This window comes from Populus nigra, chromosome 3 (genome assembly GCF_951802175.1).
Source record: "Populus nigra chromosome 3, ddPopNigr1.1, whole genome shotgun sequence".
In the NCBI taxonomy this organism is placed as follows: domain Eukaryota; kingdom Viridiplantae; phylum Streptophyta; class Magnoliopsida; order Malpighiales; family Salicaceae; genus Populus; species Populus nigra.
In genome coordinates, this window is record NC_084854.1 from 14,371,583 (window position 1) to 14,398,389 (window position 26,807).

General features: G+C 33.1%; 3 protein-coding genes across 3 annotated transcripts; 2 read left to right on the forward strand and 1 right to left on the reverse strand.

The window, feature by feature from the left end:
* Positions 1-4,316: 4,316 nt before the first annotated feature.
* LOC133688444 (telomere repeat-binding factor 4-like) lies at positions 4,317-7,311 on the reverse strand. Its single transcript, XM_062107926.1, has 6 exons — positions 6,889-7,311; positions 6,593-6,795; positions 6,280-6,364; positions 5,557-5,640; positions 4,715-4,976; positions 4,317-4,639 (listed from the first exon to the last, which is right to left on the reverse strand). The coding sequence occupies exons 1-6, from the start codon at positions 7,036-7,038 to the stop codon at positions 4,608-4,610; spliced, it is 816 nt and encodes a 271-aa protein (XP_061963910.1). The 5' UTR covers positions 7,039-7,311; the 3' UTR covers positions 4,317-4,607.
* Positions 7,312-11,399: 4,088 nt separating this feature from the next.
* Positions 11,400-20,045, forward strand: LOC133689664 (lycopene epsilon cyclase, chloroplastic). Its single transcript, XM_062109624.1, has 11 exons — positions 11,400-12,041; positions 12,126-12,306; positions 12,569-12,704; positions 12,831-12,941; positions 13,049-13,151; positions 13,900-14,043; positions 14,129-14,236; positions 14,695-14,791; positions 14,874-15,002; positions 15,367-15,499; positions 19,660-20,045. Exons 1-11 carry the CDS (start codon positions 11,679-11,681, stop codon positions 19,823-19,825), a joined length of 1,671 nt encoding a protein of 556 aa, XP_061965608.1. The 5' UTR covers positions 11,400-11,678; the 3' UTR covers positions 19,826-20,045.
* Positions 20,046-20,736: 691 nt separating this feature from the next.
* LOC133689663 (disease resistance protein RPS2) lies at positions 20,737-23,927 on the forward strand. The gene has a single exon (XM_062109623.1). It carries the CDS (start codon positions 21,088-21,090, stop codon positions 23,761-23,763), a length of 2,676 nt encoding a protein of 891 aa, XP_061965607.1. The 5' UTR covers positions 20,737-21,087; the 3' UTR covers positions 23,764-23,927.
* The last annotated feature ends 2,880 nt before the right edge of the window (positions 23,928-26,807 follow it).

The window sequence follows — 26,807 nt, forward strand, 5'->3', positions numbered from 1 at the left end:
CTTGTTCTTACCTGCATGCCACGATTATAGCTTGCTTATTGGCTTGTGCCACCACTATTATTCATGCCAGCATCTTCAATTCAAAGCCTCTTAAATTTGCTATTGCTATATTTGATCTTCTTCAACATCAACTGGTTTTGCTCTGTTGAGTTGCTTTCTAATTTTGTATCTCCTATCTCCCACCAGACAATGGTAGATCCAAGTCTGAAGATAGCTGGGGAGGAAATGTCGTTCAACATTAGAATCAATTAGTAGCTTCAATAGTTGTGTTTAGAAACAGAGTTCTAAAATTATGATGGTCTGTCCATCCAAATTTCAGAGATTTTATTTAGTTATTCACCCAGCGACTCTTGTTAAAACCATCCTGACCAAAGAATAGTTAGCAGTGACGTGTAAACTGGGTGAAAAAGTGAAATTCCATTTTCATTTCATATTAATTAAATAACACATACGAAAAGTATTTGGCTTTTTAATGTAGCGATTAACAATGAAAAGTTGAGTTTTTATTATTATTATTTCAAACTTTTTTTTATTATTATTCAATATTAAGTTTATTGGGTATAGGACTTTATAATTTGTTTTAATTTGCTTTTTATGAAGTTTTCTTAGTCTCATATTTAGGTTGACTTTATAATTTGTTTTAATTTGCTTTTTATTTTTTTATTCATTTTTATTTTTTTTTCAATTTCATTCTTCAACTTGTTGACTTGGAATTAGACTTTATAATCTTTTTCGAATCACTTTCTATGTAGTTATTTTAGTCTTTTAATATGGGTTTGGTAGGTTAACCCGAGTTGACTTGGGTTATTTTTTTGTTTTTTTTTTTCAATTTAATCCTTCAAAATTAGGTTAATTGGGAATTGAGATTTATATTATTTGTTTATTTGTTTTTTATATGGTTATTATTGTCTTATGACACGGGACGTAGGTTAGGCCAATTGACTCACTTTTTTTTTTTGTTGATTTTTTTTTAATTTCATCCTATATTGAGTTAATTATGAATTAGGTTTCATAATTTTTTTAGTTTGTATTCCATAAGATTATCCTAGTTTCATAACTCGGGTCACGAGTTTGGTTGGTTAACTCGGGTGGTTTTCTATGTTTTTTTTTAATTGAATATATATATATATATATATATTCACCTTTCAATATTAGGTATATTGAAAATTGAATTTTATTATTTGTTTCGATTTGTTTCATAATTTTTTTAGTTTGTATTCCATAAGGTTATCCTAGCTTCATAACTCGGGTCACGAGTTTGGTTGGTTAACTCGGGTGGTTTTTTATGTTTTTTTTTAATTGAAACCTTTCAATATTAGGTAGATTGAAAATTGGATTTTATTATTTGTTTCGATTTGTTTCATATAGGGTTATCCTAATTTTATAACTTATGTTTGGCAGGTTAATTCAAGTTGACTGGATTCATTGTTTTAGTTGAATTTATTTTAAATTTTATCCTTCAATATTAAATTGATTCAGAATTGAGTTTAACATATTATTTATTTATTTATTATAGGGTTATCATGGTCTCATGATATGAATAATAGATTTGATAAGTTAAGTCGAGTTGATCTAATATGTTGATTTAATATTTTTAATTTTTTAAAATTAAATTATATTTTTATCAGTGGTTAAAATTAATTTTGAAATCTAACCCACAGTTGACTTGTATGGATTTACCTGAAGGAAAAGTTTATGATTAACCGAAAAAAAGAAAGAAAGAAGAAAAACTCTTGTTGTTGGCAAGGTTGTCAGTTCCGTTTTGTTTCATTCGGAATGACCAAAATATTCCATACCAGTTCAAAAAATAAAACAAAATGAAACAATTTTCATCTCATTTTAAATTTCAGTTCGTTCTGGATTTTTTGACTAAATTTCAGCCGGAACATTCCGGTTTCATTCCACATGTTTCGTTCCACTCTTGAAAAGTCATTGAATCAAATTGAATCTTATTCAATTTAATTAATTAAACCATTCAAGTATAAAAATCTCTTTTTCATTACTATTTTCAATAATAATGATATTAATAATAATATTAAAAATTATTATTACTATTTTCATTAACAATAATATTAATTTTTTAAAATTAGATTTATCATTGATATATATGGTTTATATTCATGTTGTTTTTTTATGTTTATACTTTATAGGAATTTGAGCAAAACAAAGGATGCTTTAGATTCCATTAGTCTCGATAACATTGACCTAACTTTAATTTAAAATATATGTGTTAAAACATTTTACTTTTATAATATTTTAATATTTTGTTTAAGTTGAATTACTTTAAGTTAAAAATCTATTTAATTTTAACTATTTAGAAATATTTTAAATTTTAAAATTATATTTGTTTGACATTGTATTTGTATTGTATGATTTATAATTAATTTATCTTAAATTTAAATTATGTTTGTTGAATATATATATAGAGTATAATCTCCAAAATACTTCAAACTGAAACATTTTATTTTAATTAAAAAAATAAAACATCTAACAAAACAGAATTAACAAGACGATTGTTGGATACTGCCAAGCAAACAGTCTATCATCAATGTTCCTAAGCTCCGACGGTATGCCAGGCTGATTGAATGCTTGAATAAAATGCCATCAAATAGAAAGGATTCCAAAGTAATTTCCAAACTAAAATCCTGACCCTCGAAAAAAACAGAGAGAGAACGCCAAACCGCTCTCCGGTTCCTTTGGCTGGAATTGCCGCATCCCATTCTTCAAAGGAGTTTCTCCATTTTTATCGTTATTAGGATTTTTTTTAATTTTAATTCTTTATTTAAAAAAAAATTATATTATATTAATTTAAAAGAATTAGAGATTTACTAACCAAATGTAAAGCTTTATCAAGTGTTCAGTCTTTTTATATATATATATATATATATATATATTCAGTGACTGATTTGCACAAACAAGAAAAGAATTCATGTTTTTTTTTCGTCACTTTTTTTTTAAATTTAATTTTTTCACATTATATTTATTTAGAACTTGATTTAATAATTTATTTTAGTTATCTAAATATGAGGTTCCAACAAAATTAAAGGAAAATTCTAGTGATCGGTTAATTTATAATTTGATAATAAAATAAAATTATATTGATATAAAATAATTAAGACCTAAAATATTAAAATTGGTAATAAAACAAATATGGTGAGCAAGGTAAACAAGCAGAGCAACTTGACTGGCGTGTGTGGAGGAAGCTCGCCACGTTCTAGCAACAAGTGTGGCTTCTCTGACAGTCAAATGCCGGCTTACTTGGTGGCATTGGAAGTGGCACGTTGAGGTTGTTCGGGAGAGGCAGTGTGTGTTGGTAGATGAGCAGCAGTGCGATGCCGACAACATTTTTTCTTTTCTTTTCTTCTCCCCCCTCTACCCTCTCCTCTTCTCAATGTTTGCGTTGGCCTAACAAAAAATAAAATTATCCCGTTCAATATTTGATTGTCTTAGATTAAGTTTCTTGATATTTTTTCTCAGCAAATCTTTTTTTTCTCTTTTATTTTAAGATTAAATATTTCTCAATTCTCCCATTCAATATTTAGTTTGTATAATTAAAATTTATAATTTTTTCAACCATGTTTTCTATTAAATTATCTCGTTCATGTGATTCAGATCGTAAAGTTTGATGGACTTACTTGGCTGTGATAATAATTTATTTTTTTAAGGTTTATTTTGTTAAATTTTTTTTTTAATTTTATCCTTTTATATTTAAATTGCTAAAAATCAAGCATCATTATATTTTTCAACCTGCTTTTAATGAAGTTATTCCAACCTCACAATCTGAGTCACGAATTTAACATACTAACTCGTGTTAGTTTGATTTATTTTTTTGTTATTTATTTTTAATTTTATTCTTTAATATTTAATTTCTTAAAATTAACTTTCTTGATATTTTTTTCTTCTTAACAAATGTTTTTTTAATGCAAGACATCATATCATGATCACATCTTTTTAAATTCGATCCACTTACTATCATTTTTTTTAATTAAATAAACCATCTTATTAGACATAATTAGATCTATTATTTGAGTCACATTTTTTTCTCTCTTTAAAACACAATAGCAATACCTAACATCGTTTTTTACATTAATTGTTTTTTTAACCCAGCCGGCAGCATGGCGTTGACCACCTATAAAGTCTTTTTCTAAACAATGTCATTGATAAACAAATTATAGAACATCTAACTAGAGTTGAAAGGACATAATCAAAGCTCAGGCTTTATTCTCACGCAGACTGCATTTGCACATTCTAATAGATCTTGAGAAACATTGTCTAGGAAATCAAAAGAATTTTTGGTTCGAGAATTAGGCAAGAGAGATTCAAGCAGGGAGGGAAAACAAAATTCCGTTCCGCTGCTAAATGGCATCTATGTCAAATCAAAGAACAAGAGCTCTAAGGACATCAAAATTAAATGTTTTCTTCTACAATATCTATCACGAATATCTTTTCTGAGAAATTACATTATAATAGCTACCGCAAAACCAGCCCAATAATTTAGCTTAATCATGCCTGAAAAAAAATTGAGGGAAGAAACAGGCACTATTTACATGCATTCTAGTTGTTGGGTCATCTCCCGCCCATCATTTTAAGAGGTTTGAGCTCGTATCTCATCCCATGATCACAATCTCACCTCGTAAGCCTGCCAAATCAAGAATAAGGGCATGAATTGATAGATAGTGGAAAAGCAGTGACAGAAGAAGCAAGGATGAATTACATTTCTCAAGTATCTCGTTGGCCAACTGCAGTAGTGAATCTGCGTCTTCAGCCATCTTTGAAACCCTCTCTGACTCCTTAACTGCTTCAGTGGCAACAAATGATTTGTTTTCTGCTTCTGCAACACTATATGCAGCGTCATTTGCTGCTCCTTCGACAGTATCACCGGTGTCATGTACAGACTTAGGACGCACCTCTTTCTTAGGAGTTGGTGTTTTTGTCCCAAACGAAGAAACTTTCTTTATCTTGTAGCAATTTTGGACCTGTACTTAATTCGTTAAAACTTCAAACCATTCAGTATGTTCTCACAATGTCTATTCAATATAACTTTTGTGCAATTTATTCTCACAGGACAAACTAAAAAACACACACAAGAGATTGGGCTTTTCTGTTTCTTCTCTCAATGCCAGTCTTTAATTCAGTCATTGAAGGACAAAAGAAAAAACACGAGATGGAACTTTCTTTGCAGCCATCACTAGTGGCAAATTTACTGTCATCTAATTCCAAGGAAATTACAAATAACTAATGGACTTTTACAAACCCATATATGAACCTTCATTCTCTCTGTTTTTATTTTTTTGGGACGTGGCAGTGATGGTCTTTGAGAAATACATTAACTTGCTGCAACATGCTCTTCAATTGCAATTCTCATCCAAGGAATAAGGCATGAACAAAGAGGTGAGGAGTGCAACAAAATGCAAATGAAAATTAAAAAAAGGGAACAATTTGATTCTACATTATAAATTTATGAGAAATTATTTAGTAGTGTGACAAGGTGCGCATCAGTATTAGGGATATCACCATCAGTAAAGAAGTTCCACTGGAAAGATCGAGATCACTCACCTTTTCAAGTTTTTCCTGAGCTACCAGCCTCCTCAACCTTGAACTTAATTGCCTCCTAAAATTTTGTGGTAACTCTTGTCTTTGCTGCATGAATTATCAAGGGGAAAAAAATACACCTGTCATATTTCTTAAAATTCATAGAGCTGGAAAAATCAACATTGACGAATAAGAAATAATAACGAGCAAATTATGGTTGATTTACATAATTTTATGTTTTCATAATCATTCACTAATTTCATCCGGATGGCAACAAAATTTTTGTAGGGGTCTATTATGTGGTTTCTTTTCTTTCCTCTTCCCTTTTCAGGATGGCAACCACTGAGGCATGGACAGGGGTGTGGGATATGGATGAAGTGACTTGCTCCTGATACTCTTTAAAAATCAGAGGAATATCACCTTGGATTTGTCCTCTGCTCTCCATGCACACCATGTTAGGTGAGACAGATTTCAAGGGTATTGGTTTTCTCCTTTTGCAGCTATAGGATTTAACATGCGACATGCTTGGCAAGTCCAATTCTAGCCCAAATCTCGAAAACATGAAGTCAACAAATATAAACAGCGCATATATATTCAACATCATGTCCAACTACATAATTGCCAGAGATAACAAAATCACGAAGATCATTCTTCCATGTCGCAAATAAATACCTATCTCGATGGTAAATCTATGACTATCAAATACAAAAGGAAAACACATTTTAATGATATGAAATTCGTTGGGACCTCAATGTAGCTGATTATTGCACTAGTATCTGCTCCATTTGGCTCATTAAAGGCTGAAATTGCTTCAAAAATCATGGCATTGTACCTGCCAAATTAAGTAAATCAATCAAATATCATTGCATTGCAGAGATCTCTCAAACCGCTGGCAAGCCACCATTCTATGTTACTTTACACAAACTAACTACAATATTTGTCTTACGATACATACGAACTATGGTACGATATTACCCTAATTGCCACCAACTTACAAGAATTCACAAAACAATCCTGTTCCATTTTTTTTTTTTTTGAAAGGGAATACAAAAGAACATACTTAGGAGCAGTTTTCGAATCCGCTGCGGCTTCCGAATAATCATCGATAACAACATCGGCGGCGGCGGCAGCAGCAGCAGAAGTTTGGGGGTTGGGCAGTGGAGTTGCAGCAGCAGCATCAGGAATGGATTTCACTTTTGTCGTCCGAGACTTGTCCTTAACGCTTTGGCTACCGGCACTAACAGTCATATTCCTCCATTTATCCTATTAATATAATAATATCATACAACAACAACAACAACAACAACAACAACAACAACAACAACAAGACGAAGAACAAGAAGAAGAAGAAGAAACCTTGAGATCGATATTAGAGCGGGAGTAAAGGTAAGGATTGAACTCAGGGTCTCTCTGTATGTTTTTCCATTTTCCAGTACCGTGTTTGGCTACTCCTGCTCTCAACGCTTCTTCTTCCTCTGATGTCCACTTTTGCTTTGGATTCCCCATCTCTCTCTCTCTGTATCCCTCTCTTTTTCTCTCCTTTCCTTCAAAATTTCTGTTTTCTAGGGTTTCTTTATGCTTTCATCTGATATCTTCTTCTTCTTCTTCTTGTTCTTGACCTCAAGGTATCAGGCTAGGCTAGGCAACGCCACCGTTGATTTGTCAGCCCTAATTTGCAATCGAGAACGAAAATCCTGATACGGTGTCGTCCTCTCCTTATTTGACCTATCTTAAAAAAGAGGAAAAATCTGAAACATGTTTCCCAACTGTACGTTGCATACAAGCACTTTTTTTATTCATATTTCCATCCAAATTGTAATTTTGTTTTTATAAGGAGCTTAATTTTGTCCCGTTAAGCGTTCTAACAGAAACTCTTAATTGAAAAATCAAAGAAGTTTAAGAGTGAAATTGTTATAAAAAATAGTTTGGAGGTAAGATTGATAATACTCTTATAGTTTAGGGTATACTAGTAAGATGACTCGCGTGTTACTTGCAGTGAATTAGTAAACAATATAAATGATTATTTCAATGACAGTTAGAAGTGTTAGACCCATTAGATTATCAAACATGTCAGGCCCGTGCCTAGTTGTCTAGGCCTTGCGACAACCCTAGACCCAGATGTTCTAGGTCTAGCAAGATAATAAAAAATCTTAAATATACAGCATGATAAGATTGATATAAAAATAATTTTGATATAAAATTATTAATAGTATATATAATATTTATCCTTTAAAAAATTCAATATATATAGTGGAGCTAAAAAAAAAAATCATATCTCAAAACTTTCTTTACCTCAATAAAAAATTCACCTTTTTTAGTTCAAAAAAAAAAAAACAAGGGATTAACATAGAATAGTTTTGAGTGGGGTTACGAAAAAAATAGATTGTCTAAGATAAATCTCAAAGAATGAATATGATAAAATGTTAGACCCAAACAACATGAGTTTAAAAATTATGTCAAACCCAAGGCGCTTGGGTCTAGTAACCATGCCACATCCAGGTGCTTAAGTCTGATAACCATGTTAAATAATAAAAACATCCCTACATGCAACTTTGTTTTTATCGAAACCCAAGGATACTCTTATATTTAAACTGTTTCAATAATAATAAAAAAAAGATAGTAAAACCGCTCAACATATGCATATTCTCTCTTTTTAAAGGCATGATTATTTCTTCATTGTTTTTTTTTAATATAAAAAATACCCTAACTTAAAGATTAAAATTTTTTCCCTGAAAAACAAATAGTATTTATACTACAACAAAAAAAAAATCTAAACAAACCATTTTATCCTCATTTATCTTTTTAATATCAAATGTATTCCATAAAACAAAATAATCCTACCATTTATCTTTTTAATATCAAATGTATTCCATAAAACAAAATAATCCTACCTCTAGTCGCATATCTAGTAAGTTTTCCTAGAAAATACTACTTTAATTCACAGAAAAAACTAAAACTGTTTGGTGTTTCACTGTGGACTGTGTAAGTCTATAGTGAAACGCTGAGTAGTCTTCTTTTTTTTCTTTTTTTTTTCATTTTTTCATTTTTTTTCATTTTCATTTTTTTCCTCTTTTTTTATGTTTTTATTTTTTTCCCATTTTTTTTTCTCTTCTTCTTTTTCTTTTTTTTTTCTTTTTTTTTGTTCTTATTTTTTTCCCATTTTTTTTCTGTTCTTATTTTTTTTTTGTTTTCTATGCCTTTATGGTTTTTTTTTTCTTTTTTCTTTGTGTATTTTTCTTTTAATGAATTTTTTTTGTTTAATTTAGTTTGTTAATGTTAATTTTTTTATTTAGTTATCAAATTTTCATAACACGGATCCCGGGTTTGACGGGTTAACCTGGTTTGACAAGTTAACTCGAATTTTTTTTTCTTTTTAATTAATAACATATACTAAAATTCTTCAGTGTTTCACTGTGCAGTCCACAATGAAACGCTAAACTATTTTTTTTTTATTTTTAATTTTTTTTCTGTTTTTTTTTTTTGCTTTTTATGCCTTTATGGGTTTTTTTTTTGCTTTTTTTTTTGTGTTTTTTTTTCTTTTAATGAATTGTTTTGTTTATTTTAGTTTGTTAATGTTAATTTTTTTAGTTATCAGACTTTCATGACACGGATCCCGGGTTTGACGAGTTAACCTGGATTTTTTTTTTGCTTTTTTTAAAGTTTGACGAGTTAACCCGAAATTTTTTTTTTTGCTTTTTTTCTTTTTAATTAATTTTTTTTCGTTTACTTTAGTTTTTTAATGTTAAATTTCTTTCTATTTAATTATCAGACTTTCATGCCACGTATCTCGGGCTTGACGGGTTAACCCGTCAATTTTTTTTCTATCTAGTTATCAAACTTTCATGACACGAATCCCAGGTTTGATGGGTTAATCTGGTTTGAAGGGTTAACCTAGTTAATTCAGATTTTTTTTCTTTTTCTTCATTAGTTTTTTTCTTCCTGTTGGTTTTTTGTCTTTGTTTTTTTTAATCAATCTATTTAATTATCACGCTTTTATGATATAATCATGCAGCCAGACCCACATTCAAGACTCTTGGATTCGGTGTTGTAGTCAGACTCACTTAAACTTGAGTAATGTAAGTTTAATATTATTATTAATATTATAAATATTACTCTTAGATCAAACGTTGCAGCTAAACCAAAGGCTCTTGGGCATATCTTTGCAAGACTCAACACTCTTAGATCTTAGCCTTTTTTGATATTTTTTATGCAAGAAAAAAAATTAACCCGTGCCATGTGCCTTTGTTTTTTTTTCTCCTTTCTTTTTAAGCCTTTTACTGTGGATTGCATAATACAGTTCATAATGAAAAAGTTGATGCCTTTAGTTTTTTTTAATTATTTTTTTAATTTAGTTTCTTAATATTAAATTTTTTCTATTTAATTATCAGACTTTCATGACATGGATCCCAGTTTCGACTTTAATCTTTTTTTTTAATTTATTTTATTAATAATAAATCATTTTTCTATTTAGTTATCACACTTTCATGACATGAATTTCAGGTTTGATGGGTTAACCTGATTTGACGGGTTAACTAGGTTGATTCAGATTTTTTTTCCTTTTCCTCATTAGTTTTGTTCTTTCTATTTCATCTTTTAATATTGTATGCAGTCCACAGTGAAAAGGCTAAAGCCTTTAGTTTTTTTTTGTGTTTTTTTTATGCCTTTTACGGTGAACTACACAGTGTAGTCTACAGTAAAAAGGTTGATGCCTTCTTTTTTTTTTAATTAATTTTTTAATTTAGTTTGTTAATATTAATTTTTTTTTCTATTCAGTTATCAGACTTTTATGACACAGATCTCAGGTTTGACGGGTTAACCCAGTTAATTTAGATTTTTTTTCTCTTTCTTTATTAGTTTTTTTCTTCTTATAAGTTTTTATTTCTTTTATTGTTTCTTTTTATTTAATATTTTTTTATTTAATTTAGTTCATCAATATTAAATTTTTTTCTATTTAGTTATCGACTGATGCCTTTAGTTTTTCTTTTTTTTTTCTTTTTGTTTTTTTGCTGTTTTTATGCCTTTAACTGTGGACTGCACACTGTAGTCCATAATGAAAAAGCTGATGTCTTTTTGTTTGTTTTTTTTTCCTTTTTAATTATTTTTTTTTCGTTTAATTTAGTTTGTTAATGTTTAATTTTTTTCTATTTAGTTATCAATTTTTCATGACACGGATTCCGGGTTTAACAGGTTAGCCTAGTTAATTTTGTGTTAACCCGTCAATTTTTTTTTTCTATTTAGTTATCAAACTTTCATGACATGAGTCCAAGGTTTGACGGGTTAACCTGATTTGAAGGGTTAATCCAGTTAATTCAATTTTTTTTCTTTTTTCTTCATTAATTTTTTCTTCCTTTTACTTTTCTTTTTCTTTTTAATTAATCTATTTAATTATCATACTTTTATGATATGACTTTGCAGCCAGACCCACATTCAAGACTATTAGGTCTGGTATTGCAGTCAGACCCACTTAAACTTGAGTCATGCAAGTTTAATATTATTATTAATATTATAAATATTACTCTTGGGTCAGACGTTGCAGCCACACCCAAGACTCTTGGGTGGAGCTTTGCAAAAAGACCTAATACTTTTAAATTTTAACTTTTTTTAATATTTTTTATACAAAAATTATTAACCCGCAATATCACGTGGATCATCCAACTAGTTTATATATGAAAAAAAACAGTAAGACGAGCAATAACCTTATAGTTATTGTTAATTAATAATATATATATCAAGTAAGAAAAGGGAAGAAAATGACGTCGTTTGGACCCGTTCGAGATAGGAGCGGCTATATTGAAATACTTCACCAATCTAATACGTCCACGTGGCGGTCTTGAGGATGAGAGTTGAAGAGATGACGAGCAAGGAAAAGACTAGAGAGCAGAGAAACCAAACCAGCCTTCCCTTCCCTATCCTCAAGAAAAGAAAAGATCTGACCGTCAGTGACATTATTTCATTTACTTGTGTTTTTAAGAACTCAACAAAGACTCTGAGATAAATAAATCATATCAACAAGCATCTCCAAGAACGTCACTGACGTTGTTGTCCTCGATTATTTTCTTTTAACTACCCAAACAACAGCAATGTCGTGATTGTTCTTGCACATAAATAGCAGCAGAGAGCAAGAAAAAGATAGCGGACATTAAGAAATGGAATGCGTGGGAGCTCGGAATTTCGGAGCAATGGCGGCTGTGCTGCTGTCATGTCCATGTCCTGTGTGGAGGTCTAAAACAGGAGTAGCAACACAGCCACAGAGTAGTAGCAGCAGCAGCAGCAGCAGTGCAAAGCAGAGTGTTTTTAATAGTAATAAACGATACCGTTTATGTAAAGTGAGGTCAGGAGGAGGTAGTAATAGTAGTCGAGGGATGAATGATAGCTGTAGTAGTGTTGCTGTCAAAGAAGGTATGTTTGCTGATGAAGAGGATTATATTAAAGCCGGTGGTTCTGAGCTTGGTTTTGTACAAATGCAGCGAAAAAAGGCCATGAGTCAACAGTCTAAACTTGCCGACAAGGTGTTTTTTGATTAATTAATTAATTAATTTTCCTTTTCTTTTCTTGTTAACATATTAACTTTGTTATTAATTATGCGGTTGCAGTTGCGGCCGATAGCAACAAGCGGAGAAGGTGGAGGAGAACTGGATTTGGTGGTGGTTGGTTGTGGTCCAGCAGGATTAGCTTTAGCTGCAGAATCAGCTAAGTTGGGGTTAAGTGTTGGACTTATTGGTCCTGATCTTCCTTTTACTAATAATTATGGTGTTTGGGAGGATGAATTTAAAGGTATTAATTTTTAGTATTTTTTTCCCTTTATTACAAATGCCATGTGTGTTTCACTTAAATTACGTATGGAATATTAAACTATTTTTTTGCCTTCCATTTTTTTTTTCCAACTTCGTTTGTAACTTGCCTATGCTTGAGTGAATAATCTAAACTGGGTATTCTTCTTACCACTTGATGCAACTTTGCTGCAATTTGCAGGCTTGGAAATAATTCATTTCCTGTTTGGATTAACCTTTATAACTATAAATTGTTGTATTTTCAGATCTTGGACTTGATGGGTGCATTGAGCATGTTTGGCGGGATACCATTGTATATCTTAACGACAATGATCCCATTCTGATCGGTCGCGCCTATGGACGAGTTAGTCGATATTTGCTCCATGAAGAGTTGTTGAGGAGGTAAGAATGGCTACGAAGAGTGTGTGTTTTCAATAATTGCTTTTATCATAATTTTCATCTTAATCATGCCTTTGATATTGAATTGGAGTCCTTTAGAGGTATATAATCTATATTAATTTCCTCTAGGTGTGTCGAGTCAGGTGTTTCATATCTGAGCTCCAAAGTGGAAAGGATTACCGAAGCAACTGATGGTCAAAGTCTTGTAGCTTGTGAACATGGCATTGTAGTTCCATGCAGGTAAATTTTGATGTCCTCAAATTTTTTTAGTCCTTGCTTAGTAAACGTGAATTTTATCTTATTTATTGCATTTAAACCCAAATTTGATTTTTGACATGTTATTATAGGCTTGCTACTGTTGCATCTGGAGCTGCTTCGGGAAAACTCTTGCAGTATGAGGTGGGAGGTCCAAGGGTTTCTGTGCAAACAGCTTATGGTGTGGAAGTTGAGGTATGAGTGAGATATACCATTTTAGAAGTCATTTAAAGCTCAAAGATTATGTGTATAACTTTGTTTATCTATTAATAATAAGAGCTGGTTTATTAGCCCTGTTTATCTCCTGTAACTATCAATAATTATGTATTATATGAGCCCTGTTTTTCTATGTCATTTTCTTCCTTCCATATTTTGACATGAGATGGTAGCCTAATACCGGATTGTCCTCATGCCTACCTAAATTTGAACAAAAGGGAAAAGAAAGGATTGCTTGTGTAAACCCTTTTCTTTTCTTAATACATATTGTTGATGGTAAGCAACTTTGAATTAAGAAGCCATTACAATGACTTTCAATTCTCCCTCTCTGGTTTATATGAGCCCTGTTTTTCTATGTCATTTTCTTCCTTCCATATTTTGACATGAGATGGTAGCCTAATACCGGATTGTCCTCATGCCTACCTAAATTTGAACAAAAGGGAAAAGAAAGGATTGCTTGTGTAAACCCTTTTCTTTTCTTAATACATATTGTTGATGGTAAGCAACTTTGAATTAAGAAGCCATTACAATGACTTTCAATTCTCCCTCTCTGGTTTGCACCCTAGGTTTATTCTCTTTGCTGTTACATTGATAATTTCAACCATAGGATCGATCTGAATTTTAAATATTGCTCTATAATTCTCTTCTAAGAAACCGGTGAAGGATTTTGTAAATTGTTCAGATCTGCAATTCCTTTTGACAATATCACTTTGTTTCTCAATTGCAGGTGGAAAACAATCCATATGATCCTAGCCTAATGGTTTTCATGGATTACAGAGACTACATTAAACAAAAAGTTCAATGTTTAGAAGCTGAATATCCAACATTTCTTTATGCAATGCCCATGTCGTCAACAAGAGTTTTCTTTGAGGTTTGTTCAATATGATTTGTTTTGGATATTTTCAATTTTATTAATAACAATCATGTGCAAAGTTTAAAGAGATAGTAAACTGCAGGAAACTTGTTTGGCCTCAAAAGACGCGATGCCTTTCGACTTGTTAAAGAAAAAACTCTTGTCAAGGTTAGAGGCAATGGGAATCCGAGTCTTGAAAACCTATGAAGAGGTAATCTTCACAACCAAATCTATGATGCATTCTAGGAGTAGTTTCCTTATCTTTACTTCCAAGACATGTGTTTATTTGCATGCCATGTAAAAACCAATTATGTTTTCAAAAACAAAAGGTGGTTGTCATTGTCATCTGATGTGCTTTTTGATAGTTATATTGTCCCGATATCAATCAGAGGTTATCTGGTTTGATTCCTCCAAATTTGGATTTTTGAGGTATAATAGTTCCGAGGGTGCTTATTGCGCATATTTAATTGTTGGTATTGCCATTACTAGCTCTTGCCATGCATAATGCTGAAGCCCCGTGAACAAAGTGCTATTAGTGTTTTGCACTAGAAAGCATTTTGCGTTCTCGGGGACATAGCTATTTCACAAAAATAGTTGAATTATGTTGACAACATTATTGTCCCTTGGGTGCGTGAAGGGTAGTGAATAGTTTTTTGATCTGTTAAGCAGGAATGGTCTTATATTCCAGTTGGTGGTTCCTTGCCAAATACTGAGCAAAAAAATCTTGCATTTGGTGCTGCTGCTAGCATGGTGCATCCAGCCACAGGTAAGAAAAGTAGGGATAATCTCTGTTTTCTGAAGTAAATGAAACTTAAAGGCACCTATTCATTTCGTGCTTCATCAAACAGGCTATTCAGTGGTGAGATCATTGTCCGAGGCTCCAAATTATGCTTCTGTAATTGCAAATATATTGAATCAGGATCATTCTAAGGGAAAGCCTACTCTTGAAAGACGTTATGCAAATATATCAATGCAAGGTATGGAACAGTGGACACAAACATTCCCGAACACCACTTCGTCCATTTTACATATCTTCCTTAAAGATGGTAATATCATAATTTCAGCAATCATAAAGTTACTCACATCTAATTCTTACTGAGTTTTTCAATCTTATTGCGTGAATAAAACAGCACTTCCAGCACAGTGCAATAAGTTTCTTCATTTGACAACTTTTCTTTGGGAGAATCCTCTATACCATGGATTTTAGCTTCCTGTTAGGATTCATTTTGGAAAAAATTTTCAAGTCCAGTTTCTGAAAATATTAATAAAGACAAGTTAGCTGATGCTCCTTAACTTATGGTGGAAGATTAATTTATGCTGAATGCTTTTCTTTTTTCTCAGCTTGGAATACTCTTTGGCCACTAGAGAGAAAACGTCAAAGGGCATTCTTTCTCTTTGGACTAGAACTTATATTGCAGCTGGATATTGAAGGCATCAGATTATTTTTCCATACCTTCTTCCGCTTACCCAGTTGGTATGATTAGTATCCTTTTATGTCTACTCCCATCATTTGCCTATATATACTAATTATTAGTATTCTTTTAATATCTGCTTACCCCATTCGTAGTTAGAACTCAATTTCATATGAGCTTGATACAAGTCAATCTGGGATGAAATGTAATACTTGTTCTGGAAAATGAATAAACAAAATCATACAGAGGATAGAACTATGCTTGCCCTGAGTTAGTAAAGAATCTAAGCAAAATAATGGTTCTGCATCATGTAATGGAAGTGAAGGCAGTGACTGGGAGGTAATGATTTCTGGCGTTTCTTGTTTTATAGCATAATCAACATGCAGTAGAGTTGTGGTTGTGAATGGCTTTGGTAATGATGGTGGTGGGACTACTAGCCATCTTAAAAGAAGTTGTGCTTGAGATGGAATCCAAATTATTTTAGTTTCAGGGAGAATGGCAGAACTTGTGATTGTGTTTTTTGGAGAATTTTGATGAGCACATATTCTGTTAAGGAAGTTTTCCATAACAATGTGTAAATGAAAGAAAAGAGGTTGAGAATGAGGAGAAACAGAGAAGAAAGGATTTTCTACAATTACAGAAACTGTATACTTCATTACTTGACTAACGTATTTCACATGTCTTATCTGTACAATCTGTTTATCGCTAACCTTCTTGTAACTAAATCTCATCTACCTTCAGCTAACTAACTATACAACTGTTATTTCCCACATGTTTATTCTTAATTCCCACATGCTCAATTATCAAGTAAATCATGTAAAACGCGATAACCAATGCTGCCGCTATTCTTTCTCTAACTGTCAAGCTTCTTTCTTCCATCTCATGACAATTACCCTTCCTTTTAAGATTCTTGTCCACAAAAATCTGTGTTAAAATCAGGGAAGTGTTGGCTCAATTCTTCCAGGATTTCCCATGTGGCATCTTCCTCAAACATATTAGACCACTGGATTAGCTCCATTACTACTGCCCTGTTATCTTTTTTCATGAGCTTCCTGTCTAGTATAGCCACTGGTTGAATCTTCACCCTTCGTTATCATCCACTGCTGGCATAGTTGTTGCTATGACTGCATTTGTCCTCAGTTTCTTCTTGAGCAACGAGACATGTAAAACAGGATGTATTGCAGCCCCAACTGGCAACTATAACTTGTAGGCAACTGCTCCCAATTTCTGTAGAATTTTCTAAGGACCATAAAATCACAGGTTGAACTTGAAGTGCTTTCTCAATGCTATGCTTGATTGTTTATATAGTTGAAGCTTCAAATGGACATAATCCCCAACTGGAAATTCTCTCAATCCCGTGTTTAAAGACAAACACATGCAAATGAGCTACTGCTGTGTTGAATAATCCCATTCTTTAGCTTCTCTTTCACTAGCCTTTTAATTTCTTCCTTCTGAATAAAAAAACTTTTATATGGCCTAATGCTCACAGACTTTGCTCCTGGAAATAATGGAATCTTGTGGTCTAAGTTCCTGACAGGAGAAAGTTGTGTGGATTCTGCAAACACCATGTGAAACTCTTTCAACAATGCTTCTACTACTGGATCTTTTTCATCATCCACTGCTGCCTCTACAACTTCAATTGCAAAGAACTGTCCATCAAATCCACATACAGCTTTCTTAAGACTTTTGTAAGCCTTGGTTGCCATGATCTCTTGTAGTCTTACTTCATTTACTATGCCTTTAAGTTCAATCATTCTTTCTTCTTTCTTGAATGCAAGTTTCATTTTAACAAAATCAAACAATATAGGTGAATACACCCTTAACCAATCCACTCCTAACACCATGTCACATCTCCCCAACTCCAAGATTTGCAAACTTGCATGAACCACTAGAAGTTGTGCTCATCACATCTCATAATATTTTCATTCGCCACGGTGACTGCCAACACTGTTGTCCTTACCATTGCAACCTTGATTCTCAGCATCACCTTTTCATCAATGAAGCTGTGCGTACTTTCACTGTCTATTAATAGTATGAGCTCCTCCCCTTGACAACTTCCTTTTTTTCTAATAGTGTTATCAACATAGTTTTCTGCCGTATCATTCAGAGATAGCCCATTTTCTTCTATCCCATCTTCCTCCACAGTTTTCACTTCTCCTTGTTCTTCAGTCTAGAAAAACTCTTCACTTCCATCTTCCAATCTTTCCATCATACGCAGTCCTTTCACGGTACATTTATGTCCAGGGTTGAATTTTTCTCCACACTTAAACAAAATCCAATCTTCCTTCTTTGCTCATAAAGATTGTCAGAGGATTGTTCTCAGCCATTTAACATTTCACCCTTTGATTGATACAAAGGTTTTGTTTGGAAACTACATGTTGGTCTTCCAAAGACATTGCTAGAGGTCTGGGCATCATTCTGTTCTTCTTGGCTATTGCATAGTTAGACTCCTCTTGCTACTTGGCCTGTTCAAAGGTTTGCATGAGTGTTTTTGGCTTCAAGATTTTCAGCATTGGTCTAATGTCTTCTTTAAGCCCATTAATAAAGCTGGACACATAGTATGCTTCTGGCAAGGAAGGATTTCAAGAACTCATTAATGATTTGAGCTCTTCAAATTTTTCCACATAATCCTCTAAACTCTTTTCCTGTTTCAGCTTGTTAAACTCTTCAACCACATCATTGCGATTCCCAAATCTACACAAATCCCTTTAGAACCCAGTTGGCTAAGTCATTACCCCATACCAAGAATCCCTCAAACCAGATCTCTTCTCTCCCTTCCAGGTATGAAGAAGCAATTTCAATCCATTAGTGTACAGGTATGAAGTGCATTTTAAAGAATTTGTGACACTTCATGATCCAACCTCTTAGATTCTGTCCAAAAAAAGTAGGTAATTCTACTCTTGGAAAGATTGCATTATATCCTCCCCTGTTGCCTTCTAGAATTCCCATATTATCTCCTCGATTGCCTTTTCTTTGAGGAGGAATGCTTCCTTCAATGTTAGTATTCTACCTTCTTCCTCCTTCATTATTATGAGTGGCCTTTAAGGAATTCAAGGCTGTCAACGTTGTATCCATCTGTACTTGTAGCTGCTCCATCTTCTTGCTTAATTCTGTTCCTTGCAATGCGACTTCAGCTCTGATTACTTGTATTTCTTCATCAGTATGCCTGCTATGCTCCTCCAAAGATGTTACTATCTACCATGGTTGAGAATGACAAGATGTTCTTGCTTGGATCTTTGTAGCTCTGATACCAAGGAAGTTTTCCTTAACAATGTGTAAATGAAAGAAAAGAGGTTGAGGATGAGAAGAAATAGAGAAGAAATTACAGAAACTGTATACTTGATTACTTGACTCACACATCTTTCACATGTCTTATTTATAAAATCTGTTTATTGCTAACCTTCTTGTAACTAAATCTCAATTAACTTCAACTAACTAACTGATACAACTGTTATTTCCCGCATGCTCAATTATCAAGTAAATCATGCAAAATGTAATAACCAATGCTGCTGCTATTCCTTCTCTAACTGTCAAGCGTCTTTCTTCCATCTCATGACATATTCAAAACCTAATTTTGGGCACTCAATTATGCTTAGCTGCACAATTCCTATGATGGCAGGTTGCTTGCAGAGCTTAACCTATCATTTACTTTTTGTCCAGTACGTCTCAAATATTCAAAATTAACCTCATGCTAATAATTTGTTCAATAACTTTCTTTGTAAAATTGGCTCATTTTAACAAAAATGACGTATTGGCTGAAAATTGAACCCATATACCAGATAAATTTTGTCATGTGAACTTAGTTGTACAGTTAAAAGACCCATAAAAGCGAAAAAGATTCTTTTGATATTGTATGGTTTCAGGTTGTATTGTGATTGGTCAAGATCTTAAAGGGTTTCTAACTGTTTTAGCAAAGAAATTAGGGTTTAGATTTTGGGATGAAATTGGTTGTCTCATTATTTAATAACAGTGTTATTGAACAAATTATTAACAGGAGCAATTTTGAATGAGCCTTAATAGTAGGTAAGCAGTTCTCAAATAGCATGATAGCCAGAGATGTTAGAGAAATTCATTGCTAAAGAAAATAGGGGAAGCATGGCTGTCAATTCTAATTGATTTTACACATAAATTAACAGGGGTGAGCTAAATCTGTAAATAGATGCTGGACTTGCTTGCATTGCACTTTTACTTTGGAATAACTGATAGACGTGTTGGTTTGCAGGATGTGGCAGGGATTTCTTAGCTCCTCTCTCTCCTCAGCTGATCTCATGTTATTTGCCTTCTATATGTTTGTTATTGCACGAAATGATTTGAGAATGTGCCTTGTCAAGCACCTGCTCTCCGATCCAACAGGAGCAACTATGATAAGAACTTATCTGACAGTGTAGACCTATCTTTTTTACGAGTTTTTCCCTTTGTTGAGTTCTGTTTTGCACTGCTGTTCAGGATACTCGAAGGCCACCCGTGTTGAAAAACTAGGTATATGTACATATATAAATTTTATGTGTATATTTATCCGTTTGCTTAAACGTGATGGAGACACTGTTGTTTTGATCCCATAACTAGTGTAGATGCTCATCGTATCTATGGCATCTTTTTCTTGATGAACTTGATTTGCTATGGATTTAGTGCGTATCCTGCATTAATTTTTCCTTCAGCATAGCATGCGTTCCTCGAATCTTTACCTAGATCACTAGATCTTGTTGATAGTTCAGGGAGTGAAGGTTTGCTTATTTCAGTGTCTGCATCATAAATTGTGATTTTACTCTTTCTTCTGCTAGGCTCTAAATTTTCTCCCACCTTGTGTGTTCTGCATCTACTAAAGCAAAATTAACGAGAATGACGTATCTATAGAAATACTTCTTCCCTTCTCAAGAAAAGCAGAAGGAAAATATGGAACACTGAAGCTTCATCTGCAGGCTGCAGTTAATATAGCCACTAGCAATTTTATGCCTGATCCTTGTTTTAGACAAAATTTTAGGATCTTCCAAAGCGTGCAAAGAAATATTTGCTCATCGGGGGGCACCAGAGGGAAATTTTATGATGAAGGTCAATTGTTAGACTCTTTCAAACGAGTAATGATTGTTCAGAATTTCATAGCCATATCGTGTTCCTTAAAGCTGGAATAGCATTAGAAACACCAATGAAATAAACTCAGAATCAATTTCTTGGGGATTTTCCAAAAAGAAAATAAAAATTTATTCTTGGTTTGATATTTGAATATCTAAAGCTGAAATATTTATTGGGAGTTGATTTGTGATAAATCAGGAAGAAAAAAGGGAGGGTGGGTGTTAGTAATCATTGAAAGAGATGGTCAACAAATTTTTAATCCAAGGAAAAGGTGGGGAACTTTCATAGACCTACTTTTCATTCTTTTATACTGGTGGAAAATAGCAACGCAAATATAGAAGAAGTCAGTCAACTTGAAGGTTTCCATAATGGCGGCCTTCTTGCATTATCTAATCGAGGGAAAATGAGTTGATGATCAGTCCAATTCCAATTCATTTGTGCTGGTTTGACTCTCATCTTTTCATTGCAAGAATTGAGCAATCCTCTCATGTCATCAATTCAGTGGGTGGCAAGGAAATAAACAGCTTTTCTAGGCAAACTTCAATCAACTTGTTCTTTCCTTCGCAGAAGAATTTCATCTATGGATATTGTTTCTCCTCTGATTGGCATGGTTCACAGCTTGTGCATTTCTGCTGCTGCAAGGTTGAGCTATGTTGTTAATGTGGATCAAAGGATTGACTCCCTCTCAACAGCACTAAATGAATTGAAGGACAAAAGGGATGACTTGAAGAGAAAGGTTGAGCGAGCTGAGGTGGAGGGATTAACCTGCACAAGCCAAGTCAAAGGGTGGCTACAAAGAGTTGAAGATATCGAAGCTGAATCAAGCTCCATCATTGAAGATCTTGAACAGAGAAGACGATGCTGTGTGGGCTGCAATGCTTGCTGTTCAACATACAAGCTCAGCAAGAAAGCTTCGAAGCTGCTAAACAGAGCTAATGAACTGATTGGAAAAGGAGCTTTTAATGTCGTCGCCGATGACCCAATTCCTGATGCTGTTGAGGAGATGCCGAGTAGGCCAGCTGTCGGACTCAATATGATGTTAGAAAGAGCTCGACAATTTCTGGCAGAGGATGGAGTTGGAACAGTTGGAATTTATGGAATGGGGGGAGTCGGGAAGACAACTCTCTTGAAGACTATTAACAACGAATTTCTCACCAAACGCCACCATTTTGATGTAGTAATATGGGTTGGGGTCTCAAAAGAATTTGTTGCCGATAAAATCCAAAGGGCTGTTGGGGCCAGGTTAGGTTTGCCGTGGGAAGAATCGGAAAGCCACGAGCAACGAGCACTGAAAATACATAAACTTATGAGAAGGAAAAAGTTCCTCCTTTTGTTAGATGATGTCTGGGAGGGAATTGATCTTCTGAAAGTGGGAATCCCTGATCCAGAGATAACGAGCAAATGCAAAGTGATATTCACAACACGTTCATTGGATGTGTGTACTGGCATGAATGCTCATCAGAAGCTGAGAGTTGAATTCTTGGGTGAAGAAGACTCGTGGAAACTCTTCTGCGAGAATGTTGGGGAAAAGGAGATTTTTGATTCAGAAACTATTCGGGCGTATGCTGAGACCATTGTGAGAAAATGCGGAGGCTTGCCGCTTGCCTTGATCACAATTGGAAAAGCCATGGCCAATAAAGAGACTGAAGAGGAATGGAAGTATGCAATTGAGGTATTGAACAGATCTCCTTCTGAACTTCGAGGCATGGAAGATGTGTTTTCTCTTCTAAAGTTCAGCTATGACAATCTGGAGACTGATGCGCTGAGGTCATGCTTCTTATACTGTTCCCTGTTCCCTGAAGACTACTCTATCGAGAAAGAGCAGCTTATAGAGTACTGGATTGGGGAAGGATTTCTAGGCAGTTTCCATGCTAGTTATGTGTATAATCAGGGACATGCTCTAATTGGTTCTCTTAAAGTTGCATGCCTGCTTGAAACCGGCGAAGAGAAAACTCAAGTGAAGATGCATGATGTAGTCAGGAGTTTTGCCTTATGGATAGCTTCAAAATGTGGATTGAACAATCAGTTTCTAGTGGAGGCCAGTACGGGGCTGACTGAAGCACCCAGAGCTGATCATTGGAAACATGCACTGCGAATTTCATTGTTTGATAATGGAATAACGACACTAGCTGAGATTCCCGAGTGCCCCAGATTGTCAACCTTGTTGCTTCAATGGAACAGTGGTTTGAACAGGATTCCAAATACCTTTTTCCACTTTATGCCTGCTTTAAGAGTCCTGGATTTGTCGTTTACCAGTCTTAGAGAGATTCCAGTATCCATCAATGAGTTAGCTGAGTTGCGGCATCTTGATTTGTCAGGGACAAAGATAACTTCATTGCCTAAAGAGCTTGGAGATTTGGCCAAGTTGCAGCATTTGGATCTGCAGCGAACACATTCTCTTAGAATAATTCCACAAGAAGCTATATCAGGACTTCTGCAATTGCGAATTTTGAATGTTTATTACAGCTATGGAGTTTGGGAACAGCAGGATAATGAAGTTGGATTTGCAGACTTGCAGTCCTTGAAGTATCTTACCACACTTGGTATCACTATTAATGAATTGAATACCCTGAAGAGGCTCTATAGTTTCAGCGGCTTACTAAAAGTAATACAGTATCTTTACATTAAACAATGTGATGGCTTATTTTACTTGCAACTGTCATTGAATTCCAGTTTTGGCGAAAGGTTGAGAAGGCTTAGCATCAATAACTGTTATGATCTGCAGTACTTGCAAGTTGATGAAGAGGCTGGTAAAAAATGGTTGCCCAGCCTGGAGGTTGTGGCGTTACATGGCCTTCCCAACTTGGAAACAGTGTGGAAGAATCCGGTGACTCGGGAATGTCTGCAGAATCTTCAATCAATAAATATCTGGCACTGCGGAAAGTTGAGGAATGTTTCCCGGGTTTTACAACTTCCAAAGCTAGAGGTGATTTACTTAATGTACTGCGAAGAAATGGAAGAAGTTGTCAGCAGGAGTGGGATACCAAGGGATGATTCAAAGGCATTTCGAAGCCTTCGAACTCTGTCTATCCGCAACCTGCCAAAACTAAGGAGTATTACTCCATGGGAACTGGCTTTCCCTTCCTTGGAGAGCATTGCAGTAATTGATTGCCCTAACCTGAAACAGCTATCGATCAAAACTCACAACACCTCAACTTTACCAACCGTATATGGAAACAAGGAATGGTGGGATGAGCTTGAATGGAATGAAGCCAGCAGCGAAACTGCTTTCGTTCCACACTTCATGCCAATTTGATCCTTCCGGTTGTCATTTTAGGTATGTTCTACGTCAAGCGAAAAAAACTAGTATCATGTCCAATTTATGTAGAATACGGAGTTGAGTTAGTATAAATACATGAATCTCAAGTATAAAAAGAACTTACGATTATTTGAGAATTTACTTTTTTGTTTTAAGATAAATTATTTTAGTGTTATTTTGATTATTAGAATTAAAAGAATATTTCACAATACGAAAGCTTTTATAAATCTTACCAAGTTAATTTAAAAAATCAAATAAAAAAAAATTATATTTATTTTCAACGAGAACTTTACTTTAAAAGAACTTGTTTTATAAATGAAAACGTTTCGGTTAATTTTATGCGTTTCAATAAATACAAATTTTATTTATTTATTTATGTAATATAAAAGGACGACTCCTCCTGTTACAGACACATTTAACCAATAAATAATAAAAATGAAAAGAAAAAAAGAAAAAAAGATGGCTGCTAGAATCCTCGGGAATCAGTATTACAACGTCTTTTACAAACACAAGGCATGTGGCACATGCCTGAGGTCAGTGTGTATAGGTACTAAATTAAGAGTGGCCCTTATGAATTTTAAAAATCTAAAATAACAATCCCTTTTCATTAATAGAATGATGACTAGGTTTTTTATTTGTTTTGTGGAGGGTCAGATTTTTACCCAAACAATTATAAAACATTTTAAAAATTTTGATAATCACGTTATGAGATCAAACAATTCAAAGAATCGTTTAAAAACTCAAAATCAATTTAAAATCAAAAACTTTTCAAGCTGATATTTGCTATTTCAGGCAAATTTAAGGGCTTAGAATACCACCTAAGATAAACTCCTCTCAATGAATGAAATCAATTGAAATCAAAATCAATATATTTTTTTATAACACCCCAATATTTTAGATACATTTATCCTTATTTTCAATAATTAAATACATAAAAATCTTGTTAATTTTTTTAACTTGTTTCCATGCTCCATAACCATTTATATTATTTCAAGGTTCATTTCATTTAATTTAATATATTCAAACTTTAATAAAATTTTGGTAGTCTATTTTGTCCGAATCACTATACAGTTCTTCTTTTTTTAAGATACATGCATAGCAATTAATATAATTCTCATCTCTCCCAACACAATAATCATTCTTAAAGGTTGGGCCTTAGACAATTGTCAACTTATCACTACTTTAAACATATCACATACATTTTTTTGTTCATAATTATACTCAATAATCACGTATCCTCGTACTTTTACATAATTCATCGATCACCACGCATGTATCCCTAGACTTACCCCCAATCCATTATCATTCATTGTCTACATCACCAAATTATACCCCATTTATATACCCCATTTATATACAATATTGCTTACATAGGACAATTATATTATAGTAATATATACATACAAAGAAAAATACAACTCAACTTATATTTGACATCTTACTAAATAAAATTCCAAAAATTTAATTACACATAAAGATAACTGAATTTTATATAATGTAACTATGAAGACCTAACTACTTTACTACTATTACATCAGCAGATGAGAGATAGACCTAAAATATACATGTAAAGTCCCAACTACAAATAAGATAATAAATGAATTTAAACCAGAAATAAAATGGGTTAAATTAATATTTAAAAAAATTAAAATTTTTTATTTATGTTAAGAGTGAAAAAGACTTAAACAAGAGAGAAAAGTGATGGAATCTAAGGCAAATTGAAGAGCCCAGTCACGACAACAAGACTGTCTAAGGGGGGATTCAAATTTTTTTGAATGAAACATAAAAATGGCCTTGGATGGATGACATTATATATATATATATATATATATATATATATATATATATATATATATATATATATATATATATATATATATATGAGAGAGAGAGAGAGAGATGCTTGATTGAATAATGTAAAAATGAATGGAACATTTAATTTATGGATGAAAAACAAAACAATTTTATCACTCATCTTTTAAAAGAATTTGGGGTATAAAAACGATGAAATTTAAAATTTATTTCTTCATGGAAGTTATATCCATGGATGTTAAATTTTCAATGGAACTAACCTTGCATAAATTGGAGTTATAAAACTCTGGATATGGGCAAAACTCTAAGAGTTACCAAGTTGAAAAACTATGCTAAATAGTTTTGCCTAGTCGTGATATCGAGTAATTTCAGTGCATTAAAGATTAAATTAAGTCTCATTTCCTTCAATATAAATGCAGTCTGGCTATCGAAGAATAAAAGTCACAACTGAAACTATATCTTTATGATTATAATTACAATTTAAATGAGAATCAATACTCTTTAATGAATAGTCTAAATTCATTGAAAATTTGTAAATTTCTACCTTATTAGAAAAGTTGTTTTTATATGAGACTTGATCTAGTAATGATTATAAGAAAGAAATTTGAATGTGCATATATGTGCGAGTGAGTTATAAAAACTTGCTCTTGTTGAGAAAACTAAGGAAAATAGATAGGAAAAAAAGTAAAACAAAAATTTAATTGAAAATGAAGTTAAATTAATGAAAGTAAACTTAAAATAATATTACATGGAATGAGCATGCAATAAAAGAATAATGTGGTATACTTGTTGATACAGGAAAGACCACATGAGTTGTACAATAGAAAGTAGGTACTACTCGAGCTCCAACAACATGTAAGTGTCATAGACCTTGTCATTTTCTTTCTTAGTCTATCATTGTATTGTGTTAGAAATGTTATATTATATTGTATTTAAATTGTGATTTATAGGGAAGGAATTAGTTTCCCGAAGGCAAGATAAATGCTTTGTATAACCAATATCTCTTGTATTGATTTCTATACAAATTTAAGTAAGATTCTATACTATCTCATTGTCCTACTATATATTTACATTTCTACAAATTTTTCCATTTTGACAAATTAAGTATGCTATGTGTTTGTTAGAGAATCTTGTCATAAACTTGTCTCTTCATTCACATCAGAAACTTATTCTGTTTTTATATCTAGTATATTAGTTGGAAACCTGTGACCATATCTTTAGATTATTTT

What these genes read in the sequence shown, in the direction of transcription:
- LOC133688444 (XM_062107926.1), bottom strand. Translation starts at nt 7,038, where the DNA reads ATGGGGAATCCAAAGCAAAAGTGGACATCAGAGGAAGAAGAAGCGTTG. An exon ending in GATTCGAAAACTGCTCCTAA is followed by an intron (nt 6,365 to 6,592) that starts GTATGTTCTTTT and finishes TTAATTTGGCAG; the next exon opens with GTACAATGCCATGATTTTTG. An exon ending in CTCAGGAAAAACTTGAAAAG is followed by an intron (nt 4,977 to 5,556) that starts GTGAGTGATCTC and finishes AATTAAGTACAG; the next exon opens with GTCCAAAATTGCTACAAGAT.
- LOC133689664 (XM_062109624.1), top strand. Translation starts at nt 11,679, where the DNA reads ATGGAATGCGTGGGAGCTCGGAATTTCGGAGCAATGGCGGCTGTGCTG. An exon ending in TTGGGAGGATGAATTTAAAG is followed by an intron (nt 12,307 to 12,568) that starts GTATTAATTTTT and finishes TTGTATTTTCAG; the next exon opens with ATCTTGGACTTGATGGGTGC. An exon ending in TCTTGAAAACCTATGAAGAG is followed by an intron (nt 14,237 to 14,694) that starts GTAATCTTCACA and finishes TCTGTTAAGCAG; the next exon opens with GAATGGTCTTATATTCCAGT.
- LOC133689663 (XM_062109623.1), top strand. Translation starts at nt 21,088, where the DNA reads ATGGATATTGTTTCTCCTCTGATTGGCATGGTTCACAGCTTGTGCATT.